The 27,620-nt window shown below is 40.9% G+C and overlaps 1 protein-coding gene across 2 annotated transcripts in view; it reads left to right on the top strand.

Annotated features, from left to right (window-relative positions):
• The window catches only part of tbc1d22a (TBC1 domain family, member 22a), a 164,051-nt gene that overhangs the window by 28,169 nt on the left and 108,262 nt on the right, over nt 1–27,620 (top strand). For both annotated transcript variants that reach the window (XM_004553937.4, XM_004553936.4), the window contains exons 6-7: nt 12,724–12,794; nt 27,045–27,173. In XM_004553937.4, the coding sequence (XP_004553994.1) occupies nt 12,724–12,794; nt 27,045–27,173 (200 nt within the window). The remainder of the gene's footprint in view (nt 1–12,723; nt 12,795–27,044; nt 27,174–27,620) is intronic.

Raw genomic sequence — 27,620 nt, 5'->3', positions numbered from 1 at the left:
CTGTTAGCTGTCATTAGCTGCTGTTAGGCAATGTTAGTGAAACTTTCTAACACTGTTGCACTCGGACGCTGCCATCACTGCCATGTGATTTCTTTTTCTTTTTTAGTAGGAAACTGGAGTCTGACATTAGCTGGCATAAAATTAGCTTATAACTGTTGTTGTTTTTTAGCTGGCTAGTTGTCAATGATTTGCACGTCTAATCTGCTGACAATAAGTAATTGTGACAGTATCAAGAAAAAAAAAACACGTTTTCACATTCACATCACTAGCTCAGGAAGTGGTGAGTAAGAGGTGAGGGGGAAGAGGATGACGTTTTATCCAGATGCCAGTGGCGTGGTGTCTTTTCTTCATGTTTTCACTTCATTCGTGAACGGGACCCTTTCTCAGGTGATAAAACATCATGTTTTGAATGTGAAGATGCAGCGTATGAGTGAAAATTTGCCTCTACTACACACGAACACCTACGGATTCTCTCCTCTGCCTTTGGTGTGGTACATATGTGGCTTGTCTCTAGTCACATAGATAATTAAGCAGAATGGTGATGATGTCCATCTTGGCCAGTGTATTCAAAATGGTGGTGCAACAATGTGGCTTCAGCAGATTGATGCCCGCTCCTGCATACATCAGTTAACATTATTTTTGCTTATTTAATAACTTCAGAAATGGCATACTGTGCCTTTAAGATGTAGCTGATGCTCAAAGTTTCATCAAATTGGTGTTTGTAGGTTGACTTTATCTTAAGCTGATGTATGTGGAAAGCTAAGTGTTCGCAGGATTGAGTTTGGATTTGCTGAAGAAGCTTCTGGAAGCTTCTGTTGCAGAACACAACTCTTTGGCCAGGTGTGTGTGTGTGTGTGTGTGTGTGTGTGTGTGTGTGTGTGTGTGGGTGTGGGTGGGTGGTATTCACGTGCGTGAATATGTGTGTTGTGTTTTGCCCCAGTGGTCGCGCTCCGATTGAATGATGCCTGAATAGTGCATGGCTTCGGCCCGCCAACCGTCTTCCCTCCTGCTCCCATCAGCTCCCTGCTCATCCAACACTGACTGACAGCACTTCTTCCCTCTCCCGCTGTCTTCTATTCTTCTTCCTGGCCTTCACAGAACTGTGCACACAGGCAGGTAGACTGACTGACAGGCAGGTAGACAGGCAGACATGGAAGGGGTGCAGGTACACACTCTGACATGCACATTTACAATCACACATGTGTGCACACTTCCTTATAGGAGCTCCATTTGATTTTTTTTTCATTACTTGGTTGTTTATAGTGAGTCCTCCCTTGCTGAAAGGAGCTTCTTAGCTCTGTTGTTTCACTCTTTCAGTCCTTTGTCATGCTTGGATGATTGTATTGGTGGCACTTGACTATATACTTTGTGCACACTCAAGATCCCAATAGGTGATAACCCAACAAATAACCCGCTCTTTGTGGAAAATGCAACAAAAATTCCGCTTTGAGATTATTTTTGTTTTGAACGAAGCAAGACTCGGAAGCCCAGAAACGTACGTGAAGCTGACAGATCCAGGATTTCTTGCAGCATCTAAATGAGCAAATGGAGGTAACATATGCTGTTAAATCATTTGGATGCACAACCTGTAACATGTGGCAATGCTGGTGGAAAAAACTATGAGTCTATGAAAAACTTGCAATTATGTAGCAGTTTCACTTAAAAACTTAATTTAAAACAATACAAATCATCCAAGAAAATTGCCGTCCAACCGCCTAGCCCTGAACAAAACCCGTGTTTAGGTTGTCAGTCCAGACAAAAACGAGGGACCAGAGCATCTTCTCACATGTGCTGTTTCTTACATTAGGCTTTCTGAACACAATAAAGTGTGTTCCTCAGGATTTGTTTTCTTATTTAACATCTTGGATTACGCAGCCATTTTCATTAGAAGCTGAAATCCTTTTTAAAGTGAGGTAAATTGTGTTTAATTAGCATTCAAAAACCTAAGGGTTCAGTGAGCATTACTAGTGTGCTTACATCCAAAAATTCATCTAATATTGAAAATCTCACCGTGTTTGTTAATGAATGCTGCTCGTCTCCTAATTGTTTAAGGTCTAAGAAGCTACAAAAAAAAGAAGAGAAACTTATCTGTTGAGCAAGGCTCAACAAGTCCTGCAAATTAAGAGACAAACTGGAATGGCACACTTGCAGAGCACGCTCTTTGCCAATGCACTGCGCACTCTCACAGTTTTTAAGAAACTGATCTGGATCAGCATCATAATCTAATGGGTTCTTTCTATGCCTGTGCTCTGCCTGTCTGCCAAGTTGCATTAAATTGGTAGTGTTTTGCACAGTCCTGCTGATAAACAGAGACAAGCAGCACCTCTGATGGGGCTCTACTCGGCCTTTTGCCTTAGTGGAGGAAATGTATCATTTGTTAAAGCCCTTTGTGGTTTATGATCTCATGTTCCTATTTGCAGGCTGATATGGTTTGTCTGCGCCTTCTAAAATTTCTGTAAATCAGTGTTAAAAAATAAATCACATTGATGTGATTGGGCATTGTTCAAAAAAAGAGCATGGTTTTAGTTAAAATAAAACAAAGACTGGGTGATATGTTGTTAAATCTGTTAATTTTATATATTTAGAAACAGATAAGTACTGTTTGCTTTTTGAGCCAAAGTATCTCAATCTGTGGACTATCTGTATATCCTTTTTGGAATTAGTATGTGACATAATTAAAAGATGTTGAGGTACCAGTAGTAAATATAACCAGATTCAGACCTTTTCAGAGTTCAGAAACCCAGAGGAAGGAGAAACACAATGAAACACGCAGCCACAACACTGCTAGAAGAACAAACCAGAACTGGGTTTCAAGTTTACAGGTGTATGAGAGTCAGATTATAAATTGTTATAACCAACAAATGACCAAAAACACTCAAACAGATTGTTTGCATAATTCCAAAAAGAAGAAATACAAGTTGTCAGTGACATTGTGACACTGAGAGCAGGTGGATATGTGTGGACCCCGCCCACAGCCGTATGTCAGAGTACAGACTGTTCTCACACACGTCATGGATATAAGGTTCAGTTTCATGTGCATAGGGCTGTCAGCTCTTCATCTAGAAGGTCTTCAGAAACTTCAGGAAACTATAACTAAAAGTAAAGTACACTGGATTTATGGAGAAAACAATGTTGCTTCACCTGCCTCAGCTGATGCAGCCAGTGGACTCAAACAGGAAGGTCATAAGGTCACAAAATAAATGTTAGATTTAAAAATACTGAATTTTTTTTCTAATAGAATTATTTATTTTTCTCATCTTTACCTGGTAGTTACTTCCTCAGTTTACTGTTTTTAGAATCGCTGTGGCCAGTGGCTTTGTCACTTGTTCAAAAACACTTGTTCATGAGGAAAATACTTGATTGAGGCTGTGTTCTAATGCAGGTTTCTTAATAATCTAGAAGTAGGATTAACTTGTCTTTACAGTGCTGCAAACCCTGGAATTTATTGAGAAAGGCCTCTGTCTTTAACAATGTCTGAACTAGCTAAATGTTAAGGAAGTGATCCTGTGACCCACATATATGTGCCAGAGAGAATCTGGGTCAGAGAGGTGACAAAGACACATTCTCTCCTGCTTTAATAAGCACAGTTGAGGTGGCCTTTATCAAGGCAGCCAGCCCCGTCTGCTCAGTGAAGCTGCTGTCTGTGACGGTACATGAGTGAATGCACTGGAAAACTCCGCCTTGCGCTCATTTGACGTGACCTTTACGTCCCCTTGATACTGCTCTCAGAGTTTGGTTGTGTAACACTTTGGGTTATCTTGGCTGGTTAAATAAGTTTTAATGAAATATAAACACGATAAAACATATTGCGCCCTTTGAATGTTTCAAGAGTCACTGAGCATTTGCTCCCTCCGAGCGCCCCCCCCCCCCATCAGAGGAGCTGTTGTGGGTGTTCAACATAAGGTACATGGTGTTCTAATCACCCCCTGTGGTCCCGGCTTAACTCCAGCCAAGACAAAGTGAACTCCTGTAAGTTCATGCATAATGGAATACAGTAGCCACAGAGAAGAGACACGCAGCACTTGCCCTTGAGTTGTTACAGGTGTTGGGATTTTTTATTTTTTTATTTTTTTAAATGGTGGTAAGAAATAAGGCTTCATCCAAGGTTGGGTCTGTCCCTCCAGAACAATCCGTTGAGATCTGTGTCCAACATGAAAAACACCCACGATACTGATCATGTTAAGTCCAAAGAACCTTATAACATAATGAGATGTTTTATTGGTCTCCACAGGGTCCCCTCTTTCACTTCTCTATATGTGCTTTGAAATAACTGCCTGTGGGGTGAATTGACTTTAAATAGAGGTTTTGCTTTAATTTTGTCTGTCTCCAGAGACCTCTTTAAAAGAAATGTCCTTATAGTTTTTTTTCTCTTCTAGATATTATGATGTATAGCGAGGAGTGACAAATTTGTCAGCTAAAAGTGTCTTGTTTGCATTGCTAACTTTGTTCAGTGAAAGTGACGCCGACAGCTAGTCCCTCGTCACCTCCGGGACAGTTGCAGAAACTTCTCCGCCCTTCATTTTGACAAGTGCCCGCTGAGCAAAAACAACAGATTAATTTTCGAAATGTCACGAAATGCCTTTAATTTATTCCAGTGGAGTTTGGGTTCGGCTGTCTCATTCATAATGCACAAGAGATGCCCTAGAGAGTTATATGTTTTTTGAGAGATGAGCTAGCCTCGCACTAATGAAACGACATCTGCAATTTAGCCTGTATGTCAGCTATGCTCATTTTGCCCTCTCTATCTCTGCCCACTGTGGGAAATTGAGTTTTATTCCTTAGCAATGAGTTCTTGGGAATTGCAGTATGGTTGTGTAGTATTCATTTAGGAAATGGCAATTTTTTTTCTTCTTCAAAAAAAAATCTGTATTTAAAGACTCTTTTGGAAGAATAGTGCGTCACCTTGGAGTAGATTTTACAGATGGATTATAGATTTATATATTTCCTCATGCAGTTCTCAGCTCAAGGAAGCCTTTTAAGCCAGGAGTAGTTAGAATGTGTGATACTGGAAGGTTGGTCCATTGTATTTTCATGTACAGAACCAGTGTGTGCATACGTCCTCCTTACAGTCAAGCTGTGGGTCTAGAACCATCAGCGCTCACGTTGGGGTAACTAATTTGGATTCTGTAGTCGTCCGGCTCTCTGCTGGGGAATGTTTGGAAGACGGTGAATTGCAGGAATAGAGGTTGTTTTCTCTATAGGATGTAGGGCACCTTTCCTTGTTCTGCTAGCTGCATGGTGTAAGTAAATATTTGCACCTTGCCCTTCGGACGCACCGCTGCGTATCTACATACACAAGCAATGCAGTCCTTCTCCCACAAGCTGTTCCTGCAGAATATTTGACCACAAAGGACAGAGGCGTTTTGAAAATCACTGCAAAATCAGGATGTAAAGACCATTAGCCAACTTCTGCCCCATGCCCCTTCACTCCCCTCCTCTGTGCAGCCTATGGAGAGATTAATGCTAGGTAGGTGAGCTATAACATAGTTTAATTAAGCCCGAATCACCAAGATTCATGGACCTATTTCTTTGTCTGACAGTGCAAATGAAGGTTCAAAGGGTGCAAGGCAAGAGGAGAGACACCTTTTGACAGGCTGTTAGGAGCATAATGAATGTGGAGGTACACATAGGATAACTATTTCACCCTTAAGGACTGTTGCAGATGATTTCTGCATAACCTCAGTGCAGGTATTCTACTCTACATATCTGAAAGGTAGATGTCGTGGCAAGCAGCCTCGTGCTAGATTCAGATATATGATCAACCACCAGTGGTAAAGATGTAAAAGTTCATCCTATAATGGGGAGGCGTTAAAATAATAGAAGAATAATATGGTAATGGTGGTAATCAATATGCGGAGTACTTCTCGAGCCTGCAAAACAGGATGTTCCCCGAGGACAAGCACAGGAGCGGTGCGATTCGAGTGCAAACAGAGCGGCCGCTGTGCAGATCGATCTCAGCTTCTGTGGCATCAGGATAGCGTTATGCATTGGAAGTAACATGAAGTATCGCATTATGAGTTATTCCCCAAACAGAATGCGAACTGTGGAGGAAAAAAATACTTTTGAATAGGACAGAAGATTGTTTCCTGGCACAGTGTCAGGCACAAGATGAATGGCTTGGAAATAGAAATGCCTCAAATTGATGTTTTTACTAAAGATATAGATATTTTTTTCATTTCCATCCGTTCTTTTTACTTTTGAAAACCCATAATTTTTGGGGTTGTATCTCCAAATATTTGTATCATGCTGCGTTTTTAAAGATTCCAGCAGTTGCATTGTATTTATTTCTCTCTTTTCTAAATGCATTTATTTATCTTTTGTAATGTCTGGTCCAGTTTGTGTCATGATTACATAAACTCCCCCCAAAAAGTTTTAAGATGAGTTGAAAGGCACATGAAACACGAATGCAATAAAACCCACACAAACAAAACCATAAATACAAAGTAATATGTTTTTAACATTTCCTGCTGTTCTTTTTAGATTTGTTGTTTGCGTTTTTCAGAATGTAGTTCTGAAACCAGTCCTGCAGCTGAAATTACATATTAATGTACTCTTTAGTTCTCTGAAATAATATACAGGATTCTTATGTATCAAACTACATTGTCATTAATAATCCACAATGCAGTTTAAACGGTAAACATGTCAATGTGATGTCCCCCTCTCTGCCTTTAATCAGGACAGTAGTTTTGCAGAATCAACCTTGTGCTTTGTTCACTATGACCTGAAACTAGCAGTTGAGCTCATAATATCATCAGTAAAGTGTTTGCTGGGATCACAGTGCAACAGAACTGATGACACAACTCACTGATTTTTAACCAGAAGTGGTGTTTCTTTAGAAAGAATTAATGCATTAGCTTGACTTTTCAAAGGATGCTATGCTCCTTTTTTATACTGTTAGAAGCTAAGTAGTGTGCCTGAATAGGTACATATTACTGCTATTCATGCAGAAGTATGTTGAATGATAGTACACATAGAATATGGGATTTTGAATGCAACAGCACTGATATCCACGATTTTTAAAAATCTGGTGAGTAAATAATATTTCTGTTGCAGTTGGGTTTGATTGGACAACTTTGGTGCTGCTGTGATTTAAATGTCCACACCATACAATTGTAGCAATAAAGGAAAAGCAGCCTCCCAAGTGTCGTCTTCAACTTGTTGTAGTGTTGTGGAGCAAAAAGGGAAGGAATCCATTCTTTTGCTTTGCGTTTTTTATGGTCTGTGTGATGTCTGAAGGAGTTTTTTTTTTTTAAAAACTACGACCTGCTGCTGCACACGCTGCCTTGGGGTAATCGACACCTTCCCATATCACGGTGCTCTGACTGTCTCTGAACCAGCAGACCCATGCTGTGCACTAGATCACTGTATTGAATTTCTATATAATTAAAGTCACTGGGGGTAAGGTAAGAGAGAAATTTTAAGTGGAAGATGCGCAGGAACTAAAGAGAATAAATAGCTGCTCCCATCAGCTGAACAAGCTCTAATGCGTTTCACTCAATTTAGCCAATGGACTTAGCCCATTGCTGTTTAGCTGATTGCTATTTCCTATTCTGCTATCTGTCACTGGCTCTGCGTTGCATTTGCCTTGAAGAACAGGCAAGGCAGAGTCATTTGCCAGCGCTAATCAATACTGTTCACTCTGTGCAAAGACCTTATCAATTTCCAGCCGGTTCCATGCATAGGAGCAGAGGAGGAACTTGGCTTATTTATTAGGTACATTTGTTTTTTCTTTTTTTGTTTTTTGTTTTTCTCACAGAAAAAAGTATGTTAAGGTGGTGGCATTTCCTTTGCTCAAAAATCAATCCTCTGTCTTTCTTTCACTCGGAGAATGCAGGTAAAACAGTGGCAGTGCAATTACAAGTGAAGAGATTTCCATTCCTTTTTTATGTTTCCCTCAGTTTGGTGAATGCTAATGGGGGCTTGTAGATTTGCAGGGCACGGGCAGAGCGAGGCCCATCTGTGAATAATGGATGAGTTAATGTTAGCGAGAACTCATCCTGGAACCCACTCCTCAGAAGAAATACATATAATTTTTTATCTTTGGTTTCCTGGACTGCGTGATTCTGATTGGCAGGGTCATCCAGTCATCTCACGTACCTCTCGTGTAGAGCTTCATATCAACGAAGACCAATGCAGTATACCACAGTACGGATTTCTAGCACGTCCAACTGTGTGGCGTCATGTATATTTACTAATATTTCTTTTAGTCGATATCAGTGTTTCCTTCAAGCTTAAAGGTTTCTTTTTACTTTAGAGGGTTTGAAAAGGATTAAGCTTGGTTTAAATGCTATTTATTTTCTGTCAGAAGTTTAACATTGTAGAGCTATATTTTAAACGAATAACATTTTTATATATATTAAAGTAAAATCTTAAATCTGACTAGGCAAAAGGTTGAAGAGCTACAGAAGAACACAGGTGAACTGGAAAACTAAATTCTTTGGTCAGTTCCAAAGAAACGAAGTAGCTGTAATAACTACTTCTATACTGTTTTTATTTCTTTTTTGTATAGAAACAAACTGTTTCCAGTTGTTAAGAAATGTCCCCATAAATAGAAAAAAGGAACACTGAAATGATTTTGTATATATCCTCAGTACAAATTTAAAAAATCCAATTCACTTTTATTTATATAGCGCCGTATCACCACAATTGTTGCCTTAAGGTGCTTTATATTGTAAGGTAAAAACCCTGCGATAATACAAAGGAAAAAAACCTTTCAAATAAAATGAAGAAGAACTTAAACAAAACTGACACTCGGTTGCGGTCTGCTTATGCTCCAGGAGGAACAAAGGGGACATGAAGTGCAGTCTCAATGAAGTGGGCAGTGAGGCTCATATATGGATCAGATGTGTGACTTGTTCATGAGCAGCAATCCGAACACAGAAGTTCATCCCTCTGTTTACGCTCGGGATGTTTACGGCCTTGGAGTTGGTAACGATGCTCAGCTACTTTAATCAGCTGCTTAAATCGGACATTTTCAACTGTGGTTACCGGCGTTGTCTATTGTAATGGTGTTAGCTGCCTTTGTAGAAACATGCTTTTGCAACAGTGTGTGCTCTGCTCTGCTTGTTTGGCGGAGGTTAAATAGCCAGATTATCTCCACGCTCCCGATTTCCTTAACAACGTCCTCGTGTTTTGAGCCTGGGGTTGTGCCGTTGGGGTGTCACATGTTCGATATCACTGTTGCTTGAGTTTTCGCTCAACATGCTGGTTTGTAGCTTCTCAAACATTAGCGCTGCTGCTGCTCGGACTCGACTCCAACCACAATTTTTTCCGCGCTGCACTCTTCTCATTGTCATTGTCATTCTGTCAACTTTATATTGACCATGTCTCATATTATAGAAACATTTTTGGTTGATAATGCTTTTTATTATCAACCAAAAATGTTCTTTTTTTATTATTTTTATTATTTTATTGCCCTGCTCTGGATGAGTTGGAAATCCGCATCATCTTGAATTTCCTCCTTAAGAGGAACCTGTTTTATGAGACGTTATGCCTTTGCTAAATGAATTGGGATGAAGCTATAATTTTGTGTTTTCAGTAGACACTGGGTCGTGAAAACGGCGTAAAATCACTAGTTAAAATTTTTAAAAAAGCAAACCCTAACAAAGCAAAACAAACAAGTAAATAAAGTTTGCCTTAAAATAAGGTTTCAAAAGCCTCCTTCCAACAGAGATTCTTGTACCGTGCGTGTGCCATCACTCGAACCTTTCATTAGCCCAGAAAAACAGGGAGATCTACCTAATCTTTGATGTGGTAGTGTATACATAAGCCTGTTACTACACAGCTGAAATAGTAGCATCACAATTAACCAACATGTTTGCTGGTTTAGTTGGTGATTAGCTCTTTGGGGCAGGGAACTTTCATATTTGCCAGATTTATTTATTTATTTTTTTTAGACTGTCTTTCGTCTGATCATGATTCCTCTGCTAAGACCAACCTTTGGCCTTTTACTGCTTTTACTGCTTTAACATTAAATCAGTCAGGACCCTTTCAAATGATGCCATAGTTAGTTTAGGTTTACAGTCTAGTAACCAGTAAAATCACCTCACTGTTTGTTGTGAGCATCCTTTGCCTCCTGCATTTCTCCACAGTTTTAAAAGGAATTGGAGAACTCTTGGAGGATTCTGTGGACTTAGCCTGTCTCAGTCGTTTCTGTTTCTCGCTGGTATTTCTGGCTCAATAACGTTGAGATCAGGGCTCTGTCAGCCTCTTACCATCTGCTGCAGGAATTCTTCCTGCTGCTGAAGACGGTTCTTTGTGACTCTCTCTTTGGGCTCGTCTTTGTGCTGCAAAACGAATCTGAGACCATCCAGACACCTTCTTTATGGTGCACAGATTCCAAAATATAAACTGTCTTAAAGCTTTTCACTGTATTGCATTGTTGTGAGGAAATTGAATACTTTACAAAGAATTCTACTGAAATATTAGATGAACGTTTTTGATATGACAACTACATCAGAGGACAAAAGGATGCCCAATATGGGTCAGAATTAGGTGACAAATGACACGTTTTCTAATGTAGTGGGTGGAGACCTTATGGCACGAGTAGGATTAAGTTTGTGCCTCGAACACAAAAGTGGCGCTCCAAACAAAAGCTTTAGTTCTGTTTATGAACATGACCTCTTTTTGGTTCAGGGAAATTCAAAGTGACACTTTGCCCGCCAGAAGACAGTGGTTTCTAAATACCACACGACAAAGTGCTTTTTCTCGAGTCATAGCTGATTCCCACACTCACACATCCTCTCACACTGTGTCTGTGGTTGTGTCACAGAGGGAAAAAGAAGGTCCGGCCCGGCTAACACTTAGCACTAAGCCTTATTTTCTGTGAATTTTTTTGTCAGTTCAGTTAAACTATACAAGATAGAGCCATGATGCTTCACAGGCATATAGCTGAGATCAAAATAAAGGCCATGTTCAAAGATATGTTTAGTCTTACCATTCACGTACAGATGATCGAGTATGAGTTGGAACCAGTGCTGGTTGTAACACATTAAACGCAAGCACTGAGTACTTTTTTCCTGTAGTGAATAATCGAAGGCATTTAATTTACAATACCAGTAATCACTTATTTACCTACTTTTTTCAAATGACCAATCTGTCAGAGTGACAGTATTACCACAGTTCCTTCCTTGAGACATTATACATTGTTTGTCTCTGACTTCTTGGCATGCAGCTGTATACTAGTGGAATACACACCCATCCAGGGCCAGAGCTGTGTCTTTGTGCATGTTAATGCCAGCTAGCTTATGCTCTTTTATTATTTGTGGCAAGAGTGATAGAAAATGTGTGGCTAAGGAGCTCTGCTTTACATTTTGAAGAAACGCCTGCAAGCTAAGCACACTGATGGTGAGGCCCACTGAGGAAGAGAACCACAAAATTGCTTTTAGCATCGCTAAAGCTTGTCGCTGGTAATTTGATGGAGGAGATGCTACCAGTGTCAGCTCACTGTGTAATTAAGTGATTTTTATTTAGCGCCTTTTCTACTCTACTTGAGTACTCAAAGTGCTTTATATCATTCACACAAGCCTCTTTTCATACTTCTGAGTGTTTTCTATGTAGTCTAAGAAGGTTTGATAGAAAAGCATCTGGACTTCTTTAAGTTGCTTGAAGATGCTTCACTTCTCATCCGAGAAGCTTCTTCAGTTCTAAGGTGAAATGGTACAGAGTCCCAGATTTAAGCCCTATGGGAGTGTCCCCGAAGAGGGACAATGGACCCCCAAATGATCCTCTACCTAATCCCATGAGTCAAGGTGTGAAATGGTAAATGGCTTGTATTTGTATAGCGCTTTACCAGTCCCTAAGGACCCCAAAGCGCTTTACACATTCAGTCATCCACCCATACACACACACACACACACACACACATTCACACACTGGTGATGGCAAGCTACATTGTAGCCACAGCCGCCCTGGGGCGCACTGACAGAGGCGAGGCTGCCGGACACTGGCGTCACCGGGCCCTCTGACCACCACCAGTAGGCAACGGGTGAAGTGTCTTGCCCAAGGACACAACGACCGAGACTGTCGGAGCCGGAGCTCGAACCGGCAACCTTCCGATTACAAGACAAACTCTTGAGCCACGATCACCCAAAACGGGTGTAGATCCCAATCAGCCAAGGTTTCGACTGAACTCATTGTGAAACCTAGCCCCACCCTATCATGTGATTTCCTGAGGTCAGAAGGCCCAGGATGTGAGTGGGCTTTAACGCCTCTGGGCTTTCTATCTAGCATTCACACGCCGATGAACCCAGTGGGAACAACTCGGGGTTCAGTATCAGTATCTAGTAGATTGGAGCAGCCAGAAATCGAACCACCAACCCTCTGATTAGTTGATGATCTGCTCTGCCCCCTGAAGCAGTAAATATAAACTCCCAATGCAAAGCAGTGTTTATTTTTGGTAATGAAAAAATACCCTGACAAGTTAGCCTTCCCATTAGGTAACATTGTCTCATAACATAACAAGTTGCAGTGGTTGGATTGTCAACATGTTGACAAGCCTGATGACAGGTTGGGTCAAATAACAAGAAGAGATTAGCTTTTCTATTAACTGCTCATTGTATGAGGTTAATTATTTAATAAAATCCATCAGTGACTTCAGTTTGGAATGCACTGTTAATATGTTTTAATGCCTAAACCTTAGATATTAAGTAGTATACAGGATGGTGTATATCATATTTCAGAGAATGGTGTGTAAAAAGAGCCTCTTGTGTGTTTGTTTTCCAGATGAGCTGCGGAAACTCAGCTGGTCCGGAATCCCTCGACAGGTCCGACCGATTGCATGGAAACTTCTCTCAGTAAGTTTATTTATTTATTTTTTGGCTATACACACAAGTGGTCTACCTTTATTACATTAAATATTAAATATTATATTTAGATCCCAAGAATGCTTTAAAACACAAATTTCTGTAAAACATAAAAACACATTTACACAAATACAACAAACGCACTCAGACATGCGTAACCTCACAACCAAGCAGAGGAGGAAAAAGATTAATCAAATATGAGCCAGTGTGCACACACAGATCAACGCATTACAGATGATCACACACACACACACACACACACACACACGCTCAAAGTTCCTGTCATGTTCTTTCTCCCTAACCCCTCCCTTTTTTTGATTTATGAAGACTGGTAGCAGTCCTGCTTTTTTTTTCTCCAAGCTTCAATAGGGAAAATTAATTGCAAGGCACAAATAATTTATTCATGAGACGCACGGTGTGTTTACTCATTAAGCCATTGTTGTGGTGAACAGCTTCTAGTCTGCAGAGAGAAGACTGGCTTTTTGAACACCATGACTTTCCCATTAATTACCGCACAATAGTTAATGTGCCGCAGAAAAGATGTCATTAAAGGTGTGTGTGTGCGCACGCGTGCGTGTATATGTGTGTGTGTGTGTGTGTGTGTGTGCCTGTTTGTGAGTTGGTTTTTTTTTTTGGTATTGGGAGGTTACCAACTGGGTGCTTTAACCATTAATGGCCGCTTTGTTTGGTACTCAACTGATGTAAAGGCTCATAACACTGTATGAAGTTGCACAGCAATGACTGTAATGCAGGCAGTCAGACAGAAGAGAGGAGGGGGGCATCTCAGGACTTTTAGTGTACTAAGGTACCGCAGAGTTAATTTATTGAATTAGCATCTTTCTGTGTCTCCATGCACAGTGTAAACATGCATGCATACAAGCTGTATGTGTGTCTGTATGTGTGTATATATATATATATATATATATATATATATATATATGTGTGTGTATAAATATATATATGTAAAGTGAAGACTGCAGCAAAGTTTGGGCGTGCAAAGAACAACTGCCCTGTGGTGTGTTTAAACAATGATTGCATCACCTCTGCTTCCCTGGGGAGAAAAAGATAGAGCTAGCAGAGGTGGGGATTGTGTGGATGGCAAGGAAATATATTATAAAAAAAAAAACAGAACATGAAGGATTCAAAACTGAAAAGGTTGAAGAGTTGGAGAAATTAAATGGAAAAGAGAAACTGTTGCTGGATGCTGTAGAAATGATCCCTCCTCCACAAGTTCTCCTGCCCCTGTTACACAGCACTCAGTGCCTTATGGTTTGACAGCTGTAACAGAAAAATCTAATTACATTTTTTTTCATATTGGCACCAAATTGCTACATCAGGTTCTTCCTGCTAAAATATATATGACTGTGTTTGGATTGCTGTGACACTGAAGAAAAGCAGGTTCTCGCTTAGTCACAGTCAGTATCTTTTCTCATGGCTGTATATAAAAGATGGTTATTGGTAAAGTAAGATTACTCATACATCTCTGGACTTGGCATTGATTTTTGTAACATTGTGGTTTTTTGTTTTGAAGGGTGAAGAAAGGATAAAGTGTTAAGTCATCAGCAATATGAACTATAATGTTTAATGCACTATATTTTGCTTTGGCCAAGGTTTTTACATTGAATGTCTTTAATGATGCAATACTCCCAGAGATTGTGTCTCCAACAGTTGATCCTTTATAAGTTAGGCAAAATGTGTTGACTGCTAGTCCTCATGTTGTCAAACATGAGGTCCAAGGACAAAGACTTCAATCTGGCCCACAGGATACTGTGAAAGATGTGAAAGTAGGCATTCATTTTATCACTGTATTTTAATAGGTTTTGCAACTTTTCCTGCTAATGTAGACCTCCCCCATGGCCGTTTATTCTACACCAAAATAATTATGTGTTATAAACAATTAAATAACAGAAAAAGTTTCTTTTTATTCCACAGTTGACTTTCTGTTTTTTACAGTGGGTCCTCAAAAAAAGGGCATTTTCTAACAGAAACTTTCTGTTTTTATAATTACAGGAACATCTGGACAATGGGCTAACAGGATTTTGTTTTTCTGTAATTTTACATATTTATTCCTTACAATTTAAGCTCAGATGCTGAAAGATTTCTTTCATTTACCACAGCACCATTTCTTTGTCATGTGGAAAAACCGATGCAATGTTAAAATCGCATTTCTTTTTCTTACATTATCATATAAGCACAAGGGATTAAGTGTGTAGGTAAAGTTCTTTCCACTGACAGAAAGGAGAGCTTCACTTGTCCAGCCCACTTAAAATCAAAGTGAGATGTATGTGGAGCTGCGTGCGTACGTAGTGCTAATTAGTGCTAATTAGTGCTGTTTTATTTGTTTGGTAATTCCATCAAAGTGCTCCAAAATGCACCAGCTCCAGAAACACGACAGAGAGGTCCAAAGCAGAGGCTCAAAACAAACAGAAGCCAGGCCAAGCAGCCTGCTGCCAGTTACAGCCTCCAGTGTTGCAACACTTGTCAAAGCGAGCGCACCCCTAACTTTATCTTTGTCTTCTTCTTTTGGCTCCTCCCTTTAGGGGTTTCCATAGCAGATCATCTGCTTCTATCTCACCCTGTCCCTATCTGCTGTCACACCAACCCTCTCCTTCATTTCATTCATGAATCTTCTCTGAGGTTTTTCCTCTTTTCCTTCTGTCTGGCAGCTCCATCTTCAACATCCTTTGTCCAGTAGACCCCTCTACTGCACATGTATAAAACAGTCTCCCCCTTGCCTCTCTTAGTGTGTCGCCAAACTACGTAACCTGAGCTGTCTCTCTGATCTACTCATTTTTTTTTTAGTCCTTTCCATTCTGCTCACCGCCAATGAAAATCATCAGCTCAGCCTCCATTTTTGTCTGTGTCACTGTGTCCAAACCCTATAACTGTGGCAGGTATTACTACCATGTTTTCACTTTTGCTGCTATCCTTCAGTCACAAATCACCCCAGATAACCTGTTTCCTTCAAAAGTATTCTTGCTAAACCCAAATTTGGGACTTATTCAAAAAATAAGTATCGAATAGTCTTTATAAATGGAGAAATTAACTACAGTGACCTCTCAAGGTCTTGTAGAAAACCAGATCTTGTAGCCTCTTGAGGGGTGAACTGTCCCAGGGTTAAATCTAAGGTTTGGATGAAAGTAAAAAAGTGTGCAAAGTGTCAGAAGCACTAATATCGTCTGAGGTGTCATAACACTTGACTGCTTTTTCTGTCCTGCCTGTGGTATGATCCAATGAAGAAATAGATAGGAGGGATCAGCCTCAAAAAATCTATTCTCTGTCTGTCTGGCACACACACACACACACACACACACACACACACACACACACACACACACACACACACACACACACACACACACACACACACACACAGTGAGACTCACAGCCCACGCTGTATTCCATAAACTTGGCTGAGGCACCTAATAAAACTTCACTCCAGTGGCGTCCCTTGTGCCCTTCTCCTGCTCACCAGCGTGCACTAACTTATTTGATTTTTTTTTTCCACTTCCCCTCCAGCAGGCATGCTTGAGCTGCACTCTTCTTTACTTGACAAAAGCGAGAAACAAGTTTTCCCACTGCAGTCAGAGCTCGCTAATGCTCCCCCAACGGGCTGCATTTACCACCACATCACAGAAATCGTCCATAACTGTCTTGCCTGTTATTAACCGCAGTGGAAATGAAGAATCAGGCAAACAAAATCTTGAAACCAGGCTACAAAAGAGAGGGCCAATTTCTAGCCTCACTGGATAGCTCCCTCTACCTCCATTCACTATTTGCAAGATGCTCCACAGGTTGCCCGTGGCATCCAGTTAAACTTCCTATTATTTCAGAAATAATACCGTCTTATTTCATTTGTTTAAAGAGCATTTGGTGTCTGAGCCTGAAGGAGAAAGAAATTAAATGGCTTTCCTGCTTTGTGAAAGAATGTCAGCCTGTGGCAATATGTACATTTGTTAATGGAGTGTGGCTGTTAAATGTGAAGTGGCGGGAGAGGAGAAAACTAACTGGCTGTGGAAATATTGATAAGGCTACAGGGTTATATGAGATATATCAAGGCAGTGGGAGAGGGGACAGATTTACAGGTTATGTTAAACTTTACTACACTACATGTAATTATAGTGCTTAAAAGAAGGAGAAAGCAGTGCTTTTCTTCATTTGGGGCTAACTTACGATCAACCTTACGGGCACTTCAGCTCGCTAGAACATTTTGTTCCATTCTGCCTCATTCAAAAGTGAGAGCCATGCTAATATTAACTAACGAGACAGGGCGAGTTGCTTTTAGTTAATAGATTCATGACCAGGACATGAAAAATGTTGAGTTGTATATGTCTAATATTTGAGGTGAAATATGCATTTTGCACGTTCTCTGCTCCAAATCTTTAAAGATGTGCTCTCATTAGTCATGAATAAAACGTAATGCTATTTGCTAATCTGCCGTGTTGTGTCTTTTCCAGTTATGGATTGCACCATTCGATCACAATATTAAAACTACTGAGGGGTGAAGTCAACATCACGAGGGCTGTGCAATATTTCATATCCCGATAAAAGACATTTATCATCCCTACAACGATATATATCACAAAAATGTTGCATTTTCTGTAAATTCTGTGAATCTCGGGCATCTCGACTTGCATGAAGTGTTTTCAGCTGGTCGTCATGTACCTGGTGTCAGGTGTTCTGACTGATGGACGAAGCTGATGGCTCTTTTTGGCCTCTCATCCGTAAACACTCTGCATACTATTTCATGTAATTCATTTTATTTTGAAAAATATCAACAGGATCTTCGGTTTTATTGTGAAAGTTGCATGTGAAAAATAAACAAGCGGACGGTGGAGTCACGCGATCTTTGTTGTTAACGACAATGCATAAAAACAGTCGCTTGTCTGTCCGTAGTGTGGTTATTTTAAATATAAGAGAGAGAGCACTTTAACAAATTAATTCTACAGTGACCATCAAAACAATGAAAAAAAAAAAAAGAAAAAAAGATATATATCGTTATATCGAACAGCCCTAAACATCACTGATCTCATCTTACTATAATGTAGGAAATCTTTTGCCTCTTTTCCGCTAGCACCTACTCGAATTGACTCAACTCCACTCGGTTTTTAGGATTTTCCATTAGGTGGTAGTACCTGGTACCAGGACTTTTTAGTACCTATTTGACTTGGGGCTCCTAGCAAGCAGAGTCTATCCAAAAATGTGACATCAACAGACTGCATGCTTCTGATTTGTCAGGGAGTGACGTTGCTGGATAAGTCATGAGAAACCTGGCAACAAGGAAAACGTGCACATACAAATCAACCATGAGGTGCAGACGTTTTCATGCAATGAAACACCATACCATGGTAGCTTGGCACTTGTGTTGTGTGTGTGTGTGTGTCACATACAAATGATGTCAAGGAACCTTCATGCCACGTTGCTACAACAACCCCACCCAGTTCAAGGTGGTACTCAAATGTTATGGAAAACAGCTAAAACTGAAGCTAACCGAGCCGAGTACGTACTAGTAGACACATTTGTGTCCTGGCATATGTGTGGCTGGTACTTGGTCACCTGTGACCCACCTAAAACCAATCATGTGCCCAGTTGCAATGGCATTATGGACTTATGGTCTACAAAAACTGTTTCGATATGGCTCGAAGATCTAACCTCTAAACTCCAAAGATCTCAATTTTATGAAGCAATGACAGGATTCTGTCTACAGGCATCAGGCTCCAAAGGTTCTGGTTCAGTAGCAGAAGTACCACATCTGTGGCAGCAATGTTCTTGGGGACTAATTTCCTTTATAACATGCTATAAATCTATGGGACGATGTTAATATTACCCATAAATTTTGCATTTGTGTTTACACAGTGGTTAAATGCCAGCTGACTGTGACACAGCCTACATACTGCCATCCATTTTTTTTTTTTTTTTTAGGTCAAAGTCCTGCAGAACCTGCTGGGCTGTCATCAGTCTTACCTTCCATGTTGCTTGTTTAGAACTTCCTGTCGCTGAAAGAGTGGAGCACATGTCTGCTGGAGCTGCAGTACAAGCCCTGTAAAACATCAGGCTGTGGCTCAACGGTTATATAGCAAAGGTTTTTTGACTAAGGACCTGTGCTGTCTGCGTTTGTGTTTGCAGGGAATGTACACCAGTACTTGTCCTCATTACACTATAATGCACTATTGGTGCTCACGTAGCGTAGTATCACGACAAACTCAATTGCATTTGTCCTCCAACAGCAAGTCTTCCATCAGTCAGAGGTTAATAAAGAGATGTGAGGAAAGGATTGTGTAGGTAATTAATAATGAATATCATGCAGTAGAATTTTGGATCAGTAGAATATTGAATCTCTGATGATTGAAGGGTTTGATATCTGTAGTTGATAGGCAGTGAGTCAGCGTATTACATTGATTTTTCAGTTGGAGGTTTCCAAATTCCTCAGATGTTGCCACGAAGCACTGAAAAACTCACATTGTGTTTATAGAAAAATGTGGACATGCAGAAAAACAAGCATTTAAACACAGAAAGTAAAGTTTTGTTTGTTCAACTTCTGCCATGCTTGCAGTGGGACAGTTTATTTTGGTCTCCTTCTAGAATAATGTGCTCCTTCTAAGTAGAAATCAGTTTAGAGAGGAGACTTGGTATAAAAAACCCTCCAACAATTTCATTTAAATTCCCCAAATGGATTCCCCAAGCATATTTCCCCTGGTCTTTTTTTTTTGGAAGACAGAGTTTACTGAAGTGGAGGATCCACGGGAGGAAGAGTAGATTGATGCATTAAGAATGAAGAGAGGAAGAGATGAGGTTTATGTAGACTGATTAACAGAGGCAGGAGCTACATTTTGCACCACTGGCAGGACACGTAGAGCTCTCGTGCATTTATGCCTCGCTGTCAGTCTCCCATCTGTCTTCTTAAAATCTCCTTAAAAAAAAAAAACAAGAAAAAAAACAAGTAGATCACAAATTAAATAAAATATTTGTCAGATTCAAGCATAAGTGCTCTTGAGTTTTCTGCTTTCTAAAAGAAGGCGAGCTGCTTGTGCTCTCTGCATCCCTTTCCTTCAACTAACTCTAAAACATTTACATTTACAGGATGGTGCAAAAGGCTTTGGTCATTTATTTGTTCCTTTACTTTGGGGAAATTACAAATTGGTGCAGTGATTAATTGTGCAGACATAAATGGAAATACACAGCCGGAACTCTCAGACAAGCTTTCTTGTTCTCTGGGCTTCTTGAAGGAGATTCAAAGGATGTTTCTGCCTTTTGTTCTGTTCTCTGTCAACATGATCCCACACTGCTTTAACAGTGTCGAGGTGCAGGCTCTGGGCAGGCCAATCCATGACTGATGGTGTTCCACTGTGTGTTTTTACTGTATGTTCCTATGTTCATAATTCTGTCAATTTTGATAAGATTCCCACCACCACTGGCTGAAATGCAGTCCCAAACCATCACAGATCCACCATGTTTGACAGATGGCTCTAGAAACGCACTTACTGTACCTCTTCTCCGTACATATTGATGGCAATTTGAACTAAACTTGTCATCAGTCTATAACAGCGGTCCTCAAACTTTTTTGCGCCATGGACCAGTTTATGTCCAACAATATTTTCATAGATAAATACAAGATTTATTCATAACACAGGAAAAGACCCAGGGAAACAGAGTTAACGATAAAAACAATTAAAAAATAATAATAAGTTTGAAAGGGCAGCACGGTGACACGGTGGTTAGCACTGCTGCCGCACAGAAAAAAGGTCCTGAGTTCAATTCCACGATCAGGCCGGGGTCTTTCTGTGTGGAGTTTGCATGTTCTCCCCGTGTTTGCGTGTGTTCCCTCCGGGTACTCCGGCTTCCTCCCACCGTCCAAAGACATGCAGCTTGTGGGGATAGGTTAATTGGATAATCCAAATTGCCACTAGGTGTGAATACGGGAGTGAATCTCTATGTGTCAGCCCTGTGATAGACTGGCAGCCTGTCCAGGGTGTACCCTGCCTCTTGCCCTATGACAGCTGGGATAGGCTCCAGCGCTCCCCACGACCCTGAAACGGATACGCGGAAGCGAATGGATGGACCCTAAAAAACATAAATTTCACACCCGAGCCTCAACTCGCGGACTCACAGACCGGTACGGGTCTGTGGCCTGGGGGTTTTGGACCGTTGCTCTATAAGACCTGGCTGCTGATTGTTTGCTAAGTTTTACGTTATGTGTAGACAAAACACTAGTCCATCACTTGTGTTAGCACTGTGGGTTTTTTTTGGGTTTTTTTTTTTTGCACAGTGCCTTCGTAATTGGAGACGGAGATGCTTATCATTTAGGTCAGATGGCAGATATGTTTTAACTGGTCATGTGAATTAGTAATTGTCACTGTGATTTCATTTTACAATACATGTATAGTCGTGTTTGGGTCTCCTCTATATTTGTCAAATCCTCCCATGTGTGTGTCCTGCTCTCCTATCGAGCAGTAATACAGCTGCAGTGTGATTGACCTCCACTAAGCTGTCCATTAACCTTCAACACACACACACACACACACACACACACACACACACACACACACACACACACACACACACACACACACACACTGTCCCTCATTTGGCAGAGTGCACCTAATGTCTGAGCCCATTGCTTTGTAGCTGCCCTGTACTGATTTGTGTTTGTGTGTATACAAGTGTGTGCGTTTGCATGTGGAGCAGTTTCAACATGTGACGCATGGACATGTTGGCAGAGACCATGTGTGTGTGTGTTGTCAGGGATCTGGGTTGGGTGGGGGAGTCATGTTGGCACAAATGTGACTGTCTGGATGAGTGGCAGCACCGACTGAGCATTGACAGTCGGGTGGATGAGTAAGAAGCAGGGCAGTGCTTCACTGGATTTATGTTGCTGCAGGGAATTAAAAATGTCACAGGTCACGAGAAACACGTGAGAAGAATGTTTCTGATTTAAGAGTGTGTGCGCATATATATGTTCACATTATAATATAACTGTTCTATAATATATTTTACAGCTAAGTTTAACTGTTCTCAGTGTTTGTGCTTGCCAGGTGTGTGTGTGTTCAGCTTTTTGCAGGCAAAGTTATTGTGCTGCAGACAATCCTCTAGACTCTGCAGACTTCTCTTGGGGCCTTGTCTTTGTAGGATTGAACAGAAAACAAATGAAAGAGAAACTTTTGTCACTACACTTATTGACTGTCTTGTAGACAGTTGCTCAAAATTGGTTTGTGTGCGTTTGTCTGCTTGCCCGCATATTTCCAAAAAATGGCTTCCCGCTTCCTGAAACGAATGACAACAGCATCACAGACAGACACACATTGATGATGAACACACAGTGAACACCCGCGTTTTAGGGCCTGTTCTGATTTTCCGACTCTTTTGGAGCAGGTAGATGAATTTAATTTGATGGGGATTCCACTAAAGCCAGTCCAAGACACAGTTGCTCTAACTTGCGTGTGATCAGCAGCCAAATATGCTCATTTTAATTGGAAGTGATGACAAATCCGTGCACGAGAGCAGCTGTTTGCTGAAATATTTACAGGAAAGGCATCTTTGTAAGATTTATGTAGGGAGTTTTAGTCCTGACCTATGGGAGCAGCATATGGTCTGTACTTAAATGCTAAGTGCTCTGCACTCATATGGAACCTTTTAACCTTATCTGTTCCACAAAGGGCTTTACAGTGGGTCACTAATTCACTCATTCATCCATTCACTTGACCACCTGAGCCGCAGCCACGTCAGTGTAACAATATAAGGGCAAAAATCCACTTGCTAGCTTTCAGGATCATTTAGTAACACATCATGGTCTTCTTTAGTGAGATATGCTGACTTAGTGGTCACGAAGAAGCAAACTCATCACTCACAGAAAACTTGAGTTCTTCTAGTGGCCCACTGGGGCTCAGCCCCCACAGACCTGATGTTAGAGTGCCCAACTCTACAGTAGAAATAATCATGTTTACAGCCTGCTATAAGAACAGTTTCAGTCTGTAGCTGAACAGGATTTTTATATAATCGTCATGGTTAAACGCTAACAAAGTTCTGCATTATTAGGAGCATGGCTGTCTGGAAGCCCTTGCCTTTGTTATTTATGTGACAAATATTATAGTTTTAACTGTACTAACAGCCTGGCCAGTCATTTTATGTATTTATTTGCTGCAAAATGAGATTGTCAAGCATAACAACATGCTCTAAATCCTGCCTTAAATGTTGCCATAAGACGGAGTGGGTCTGTGATGGAATAGGGTCGATTTGGCAATTAGATACGATTGGTTTCTGATTATTCAACAGTTGACTCTGATAAATCTGTTGTCTACATAGGTGGAAATTCACATTCAATTATTACTTCTGCACTGAGCAGCTTTCCTTGTTCTATATATAACCAAAATACAATCACCTCTGGCTATCAGCTGAGTTGAGTCCCCTCCAGTTGTGCTCTTTGCAAAGACTCATTCAGACTTATAGGAACATGGAAGAAACTGGTGGGCAACACTGCAGTGACTATATCTGAGTTACAGTCAAGATTTCATTCATTCATTCATTTTCTTGACCGTTTGTCTAATTCAGGGTCAAGCTTCGGCTGGAGCCTGGGTGTCATAGAGGTAGAGGCGGAGTATATCCCGTAGCCTGTACACCAGTCTGTCACAGGGCTAACATATAGAGACAGACCAACCATTCACGCTCACATTCACACTAACAGTCAATCAACAGTTAACCTAACATACAGTGGGGCAAAAAAGTATTTAGTCAGCCACCGATTGTGCAAGTTCCCCCACTTAAAATGATGACAGAGGTCAGTAATTTGCACCAGAGGTACACTTCAACTGTGAGAGACAGAATGTGAAAAAAAATCCATGAATCCACATGGTAGGATTTGTAAAGAATTTATTCGTAAATCAGGGTGGAAAATAAATATTTGGTCACCTCAAACAAGGAAAATCTCTGGCTCTCACAGACCTGTAACGTCTTCTGTAAGAAGCTTTTCTGTCCCCCACTCGTTACCTGTATGAATGGCACCTGTTTGAACTCATCATCTGTATAAAAGACACCTGTCCACAGCCTCAAACAGTCAGACTCCAAACTCCGCCATGGCCAAGACCAAAGAGCTTTCGAAGGACACCAGGAAAAGTATTGTAGACCTGCACCAGACTGGGAAGAGTGAATCTACAATAGGCAAGCAGCTTGGTGTGAAAAAATCAACTGTGGGAGCAATCATCAGAAAATGGAAGACATACAAGACCACTGTTAACCTCCCTTGATCTGGGGCTCCACGCAAGATCTCATCCCGTGGGGTCAAAATGATCATGAGAACGGTGAGCAAAGATCCCAGAACCACACGGGGGGACCTGGTGAATGACCTGCAGAGAGCTGGGACCAAAGTAACAAAGGTCACCATCAGTAACACACTACAACGGCAGGGAATCAAATCCCGCAGTGCCAGACGTGTTCCTCTGCTGAAGCCAGTGCATGTCCAGGCCCGTCTGAAGTTTGCCAGAGAGCACATGGATGATACAGCAGAGGATTGGGAGAATGTCATGTGGTCAGATGAAACCAAAGTAGAACTTTTTGGTATAAACTCAACTCGTCGTGTTTGGAGGAAGAAGAATACTGAGTTGCATCCCAAGAACACCATACCTACTGTGAAGCATGGGGGTGGAAACATCATGCTATGGGGCTGTTTTTCTGCCAAGGGGACAGGACGACTGATCCGTGTTAAGGACAGAATGAATGGGGCCATGTATCGTGAGATTTTGAGCCAAAACCTCCTTCCATCAGTGAGAACTTTGAAGATGAAACGAGGCTGGGTCTTCCAACATGACAATGATCCAAAACACACCGCCCGGGCAACAAAGGAGTGGCTCCGTAAGAAGCATTTGAAAGTTCTGGAGTGGCCTAGCCAGTCTCCAGACCTCAACCCCATAGAAAATCTGTGGCGGGAGTTGAAAGTCCGTGTTGCTCGGCGACAGCCCCAAAACATCACTGCTCTCGAGAAGATCTACATGGAGGAATGGGCCAAAATACCAGCTACTGTGTGTGCAAACCTGGTAAAGACCTATAGTAAACGTTTGACCTCTGTTATTGCCAACAAAGGTTATGTTACAAAGTATTGAGTTGTATTTTTGTTATTGACCAAATACTTATTTTCCACCCTGATTTACGAATAAATTCTTTACAAATCCTACCATGTGGATTCATGGATTTTTTTTTTTTTTTCACATTCTGTCTCTCACAGTTGAAGTGTACCTCTGGTGCAAATTACTGACCTCTGTCATCATTTTAGGTGGGGGAACTTGCACAATCGGTGGCTGACTAAATACTTTTTTGCCCCACTGTAGCTTGCATGAACCCACAAAGGCACAGAAAGAACAGGCAGACACAACACAATAAGCACAATCTAAAACCTGAAGGCGCATTTATTATATTTCTTACAGGGCTTTTACCTGCAGCGGGTGGACGTTATTCAGTCTCTGAGATTGCTTAGTTGTCATCTAACAGGCGGTTGATAACAGGCAGTCGTTTTGTCTGTTGTCATAATCAAAGCTCTTCAGAGAAAAATGGCAAAAATGGTTCATTCATAGATGTCATTTTAAAATAAAAAGGGACCCTTTGAATGTTTCACAGCTAGATGAACCAGCTTTTTCTCACGGGAAGTAGTTTTCAGGGCCTGAAGTCATGTTTGAGTTCAGTTTTGAAGATTGTAACTCTCTGAATATTTCAGAACGCCTAGCCCCAGCTCTCACTTTTAATAGATGTATTTTTTTTTTGTTCGTTTTAGGGCTGACTTTCTCCTCATTGCATAAGCCTGACCGCATAACCAGGATACAGTCTTTCACAAATGCATGCTCACATATGCCGTCTGACAAACACCCCCCTCCACACGCGCACAAATACCCATTTAAAGGTAACTCCCTGAAGAAGCAGAAAGCATTTGGGCAGGAAGCAGAAAGTTTTCTTTGCAAAGTGAAGTGTATCATTTACAAACCATGTAGTCCCAGGTGGTGGAGTCTGGGTTGTGATTGAACTTGGCTCAAAAAAACCTCAAAGCAAGTTTTTTTTGAGAGCAAGTTTTAAAATAAAAGCTCATTAAATGGTACTAACAGAAACAAATAGTACTGAGATGGGAAACCTAAAACCATTGTGTGTTTTTAAACACTGGAAAGATGGCCTCCCTGAATATATGCTCAATTAATGAATCCCATGTGGAATCGACAAGCATGTTTGCATGTATTAGAAAAAGACAGGTGAATTGGTTACTCACTACTAATCCTACAAGAGGCATGGTGAGCATCAAAATGAGTTAGCATTTTGAGCTAATGGTAGAATTCACGCCCGTAGTAATAGTTAGATGAGTATCTGGCAAATGTGAAGCTCTGGCCAGCCTTAACATTTAAAGCCAATCCTCTGTTTGTTAATATTTTGGGAATAAGAGTATCAACTTACCACTCGGTGTTTTTCCAGTCTTCTGTTGTCCAATTTTGTTGAGCCCGTGTGGACGGTAGCTTCATTTTCCTGTTGTCAGTTAACAGCAGTGGCATCCAGTGTGGTCTTCTGCTGCTTAAATTTTCATTTCCTCTGCATACCTTGGCAGAAGAGCATTACTTGTAATTAGCTTATTAGATATTAATGAGCATTTGAGCTGGTGTACCTAATAAAGCGTACTGTCACATGGGTTGTTTTTCTACTCCTGGATCTTTATGCGTTAATAAACAGTTGATATCTGTAATATATGTTCTCAGGCATAGACTATCCTTGCTGTACAACAGGCCCGCCAACCTGCTGTTCAAACCTACTGTTTGTGAGTGACAGCCAATGAGAAGAACATGACTCAAAGCGAGAGCAGCTCTAAAAGGTAGCTGAACTGAAGCCCAGAATAAGAAAAATTGGGATTATCTTGAAGTGTGAATTATGCAAAGCCACTCAAGTCAAGTCAAAGTTAAAAGTTTGGAGTTGAAAATGAGCCAAATAGGTTCTTTTCAAGCTAAGCTAACCAGCTCCAGGCCTCAGCTTCATCAATAATACACAGGCATGAAAGTAGTATCAATCTTCTCTTTGAGCTGTCTGCAAGAAAGTGAATTAAAATACAGCATTTTTTTTCCAGCTGTAACTTTACTTCAAAACTGAACTCTTACTGAATTGAGTCGGATCCAAAAACAAGAATATATGAAGAACTGAGAAGATAAATGGAAAAATCAAATCTACAGTGTGACTTGCATCAACGTTTAAATGGGTGATGTTGTATGTTTCTCACTCTCTGTCTATCAGGGTTACCTGCCAGCCAACGCAGAGAGGAGGGAAAGCGTTCTACAGAGGAAGAGGCAAGAATATTTCGGCTTCATCCAGCAATACTACGACTCTCGCAATGATGAGCATCATCAAGACACATACAGACAGGTACATGCATATACACGAGCCCACACATCTCGTATGCCTATAGTTTTCTGAATCCCCCAACTTGAGGGACAGAATGAATGAAAGTCTCCAGAAAGACTCTTTCTAATTACAAGAGCATCCTCCCGTTGCCAATGTATTAGCTCAGCATGAATTTAGGACACAAACAGTGTAAGCGTTTGTTTGTTTGTATATATGTGTGTGTGTGTGTGTGTGTGTGTGTGTGTGTGTGTGTGTGTGTGTGTGTGTAAAGAGTGCCTTTTTACAGAATTTGGCCCTGCAGTCAGGATTACTGCCACTAGTTATTTGGCAAAAATGTGATCTTTATTGCATTTTTTCCCCCCCTTGCTTGTGTTCCTTTGTTCTCTCGTCCTTCTCCCTCATGTACTCGTCTGATTGTTTGTTCGTCTGTGTGTGTCTGTGTCACAGACCAGAGACGAGCGGCTTCAG

The sequence above is a fragment of the Maylandia zebra genome, linkage group LG17 (genome assembly GCF_041146795.1).
Source record: "Maylandia zebra isolate NMK-2024a linkage group LG17, Mzebra_GT3a, whole genome shotgun sequence".
NCBI classification, from domain to species: Eukaryota; Metazoa; Chordata; class Actinopteri; order Cichliformes; family Cichlidae; genus Maylandia; species Maylandia zebra.
This window is presented reverse-complemented; position numbering and strand designations above follow the sequence as displayed.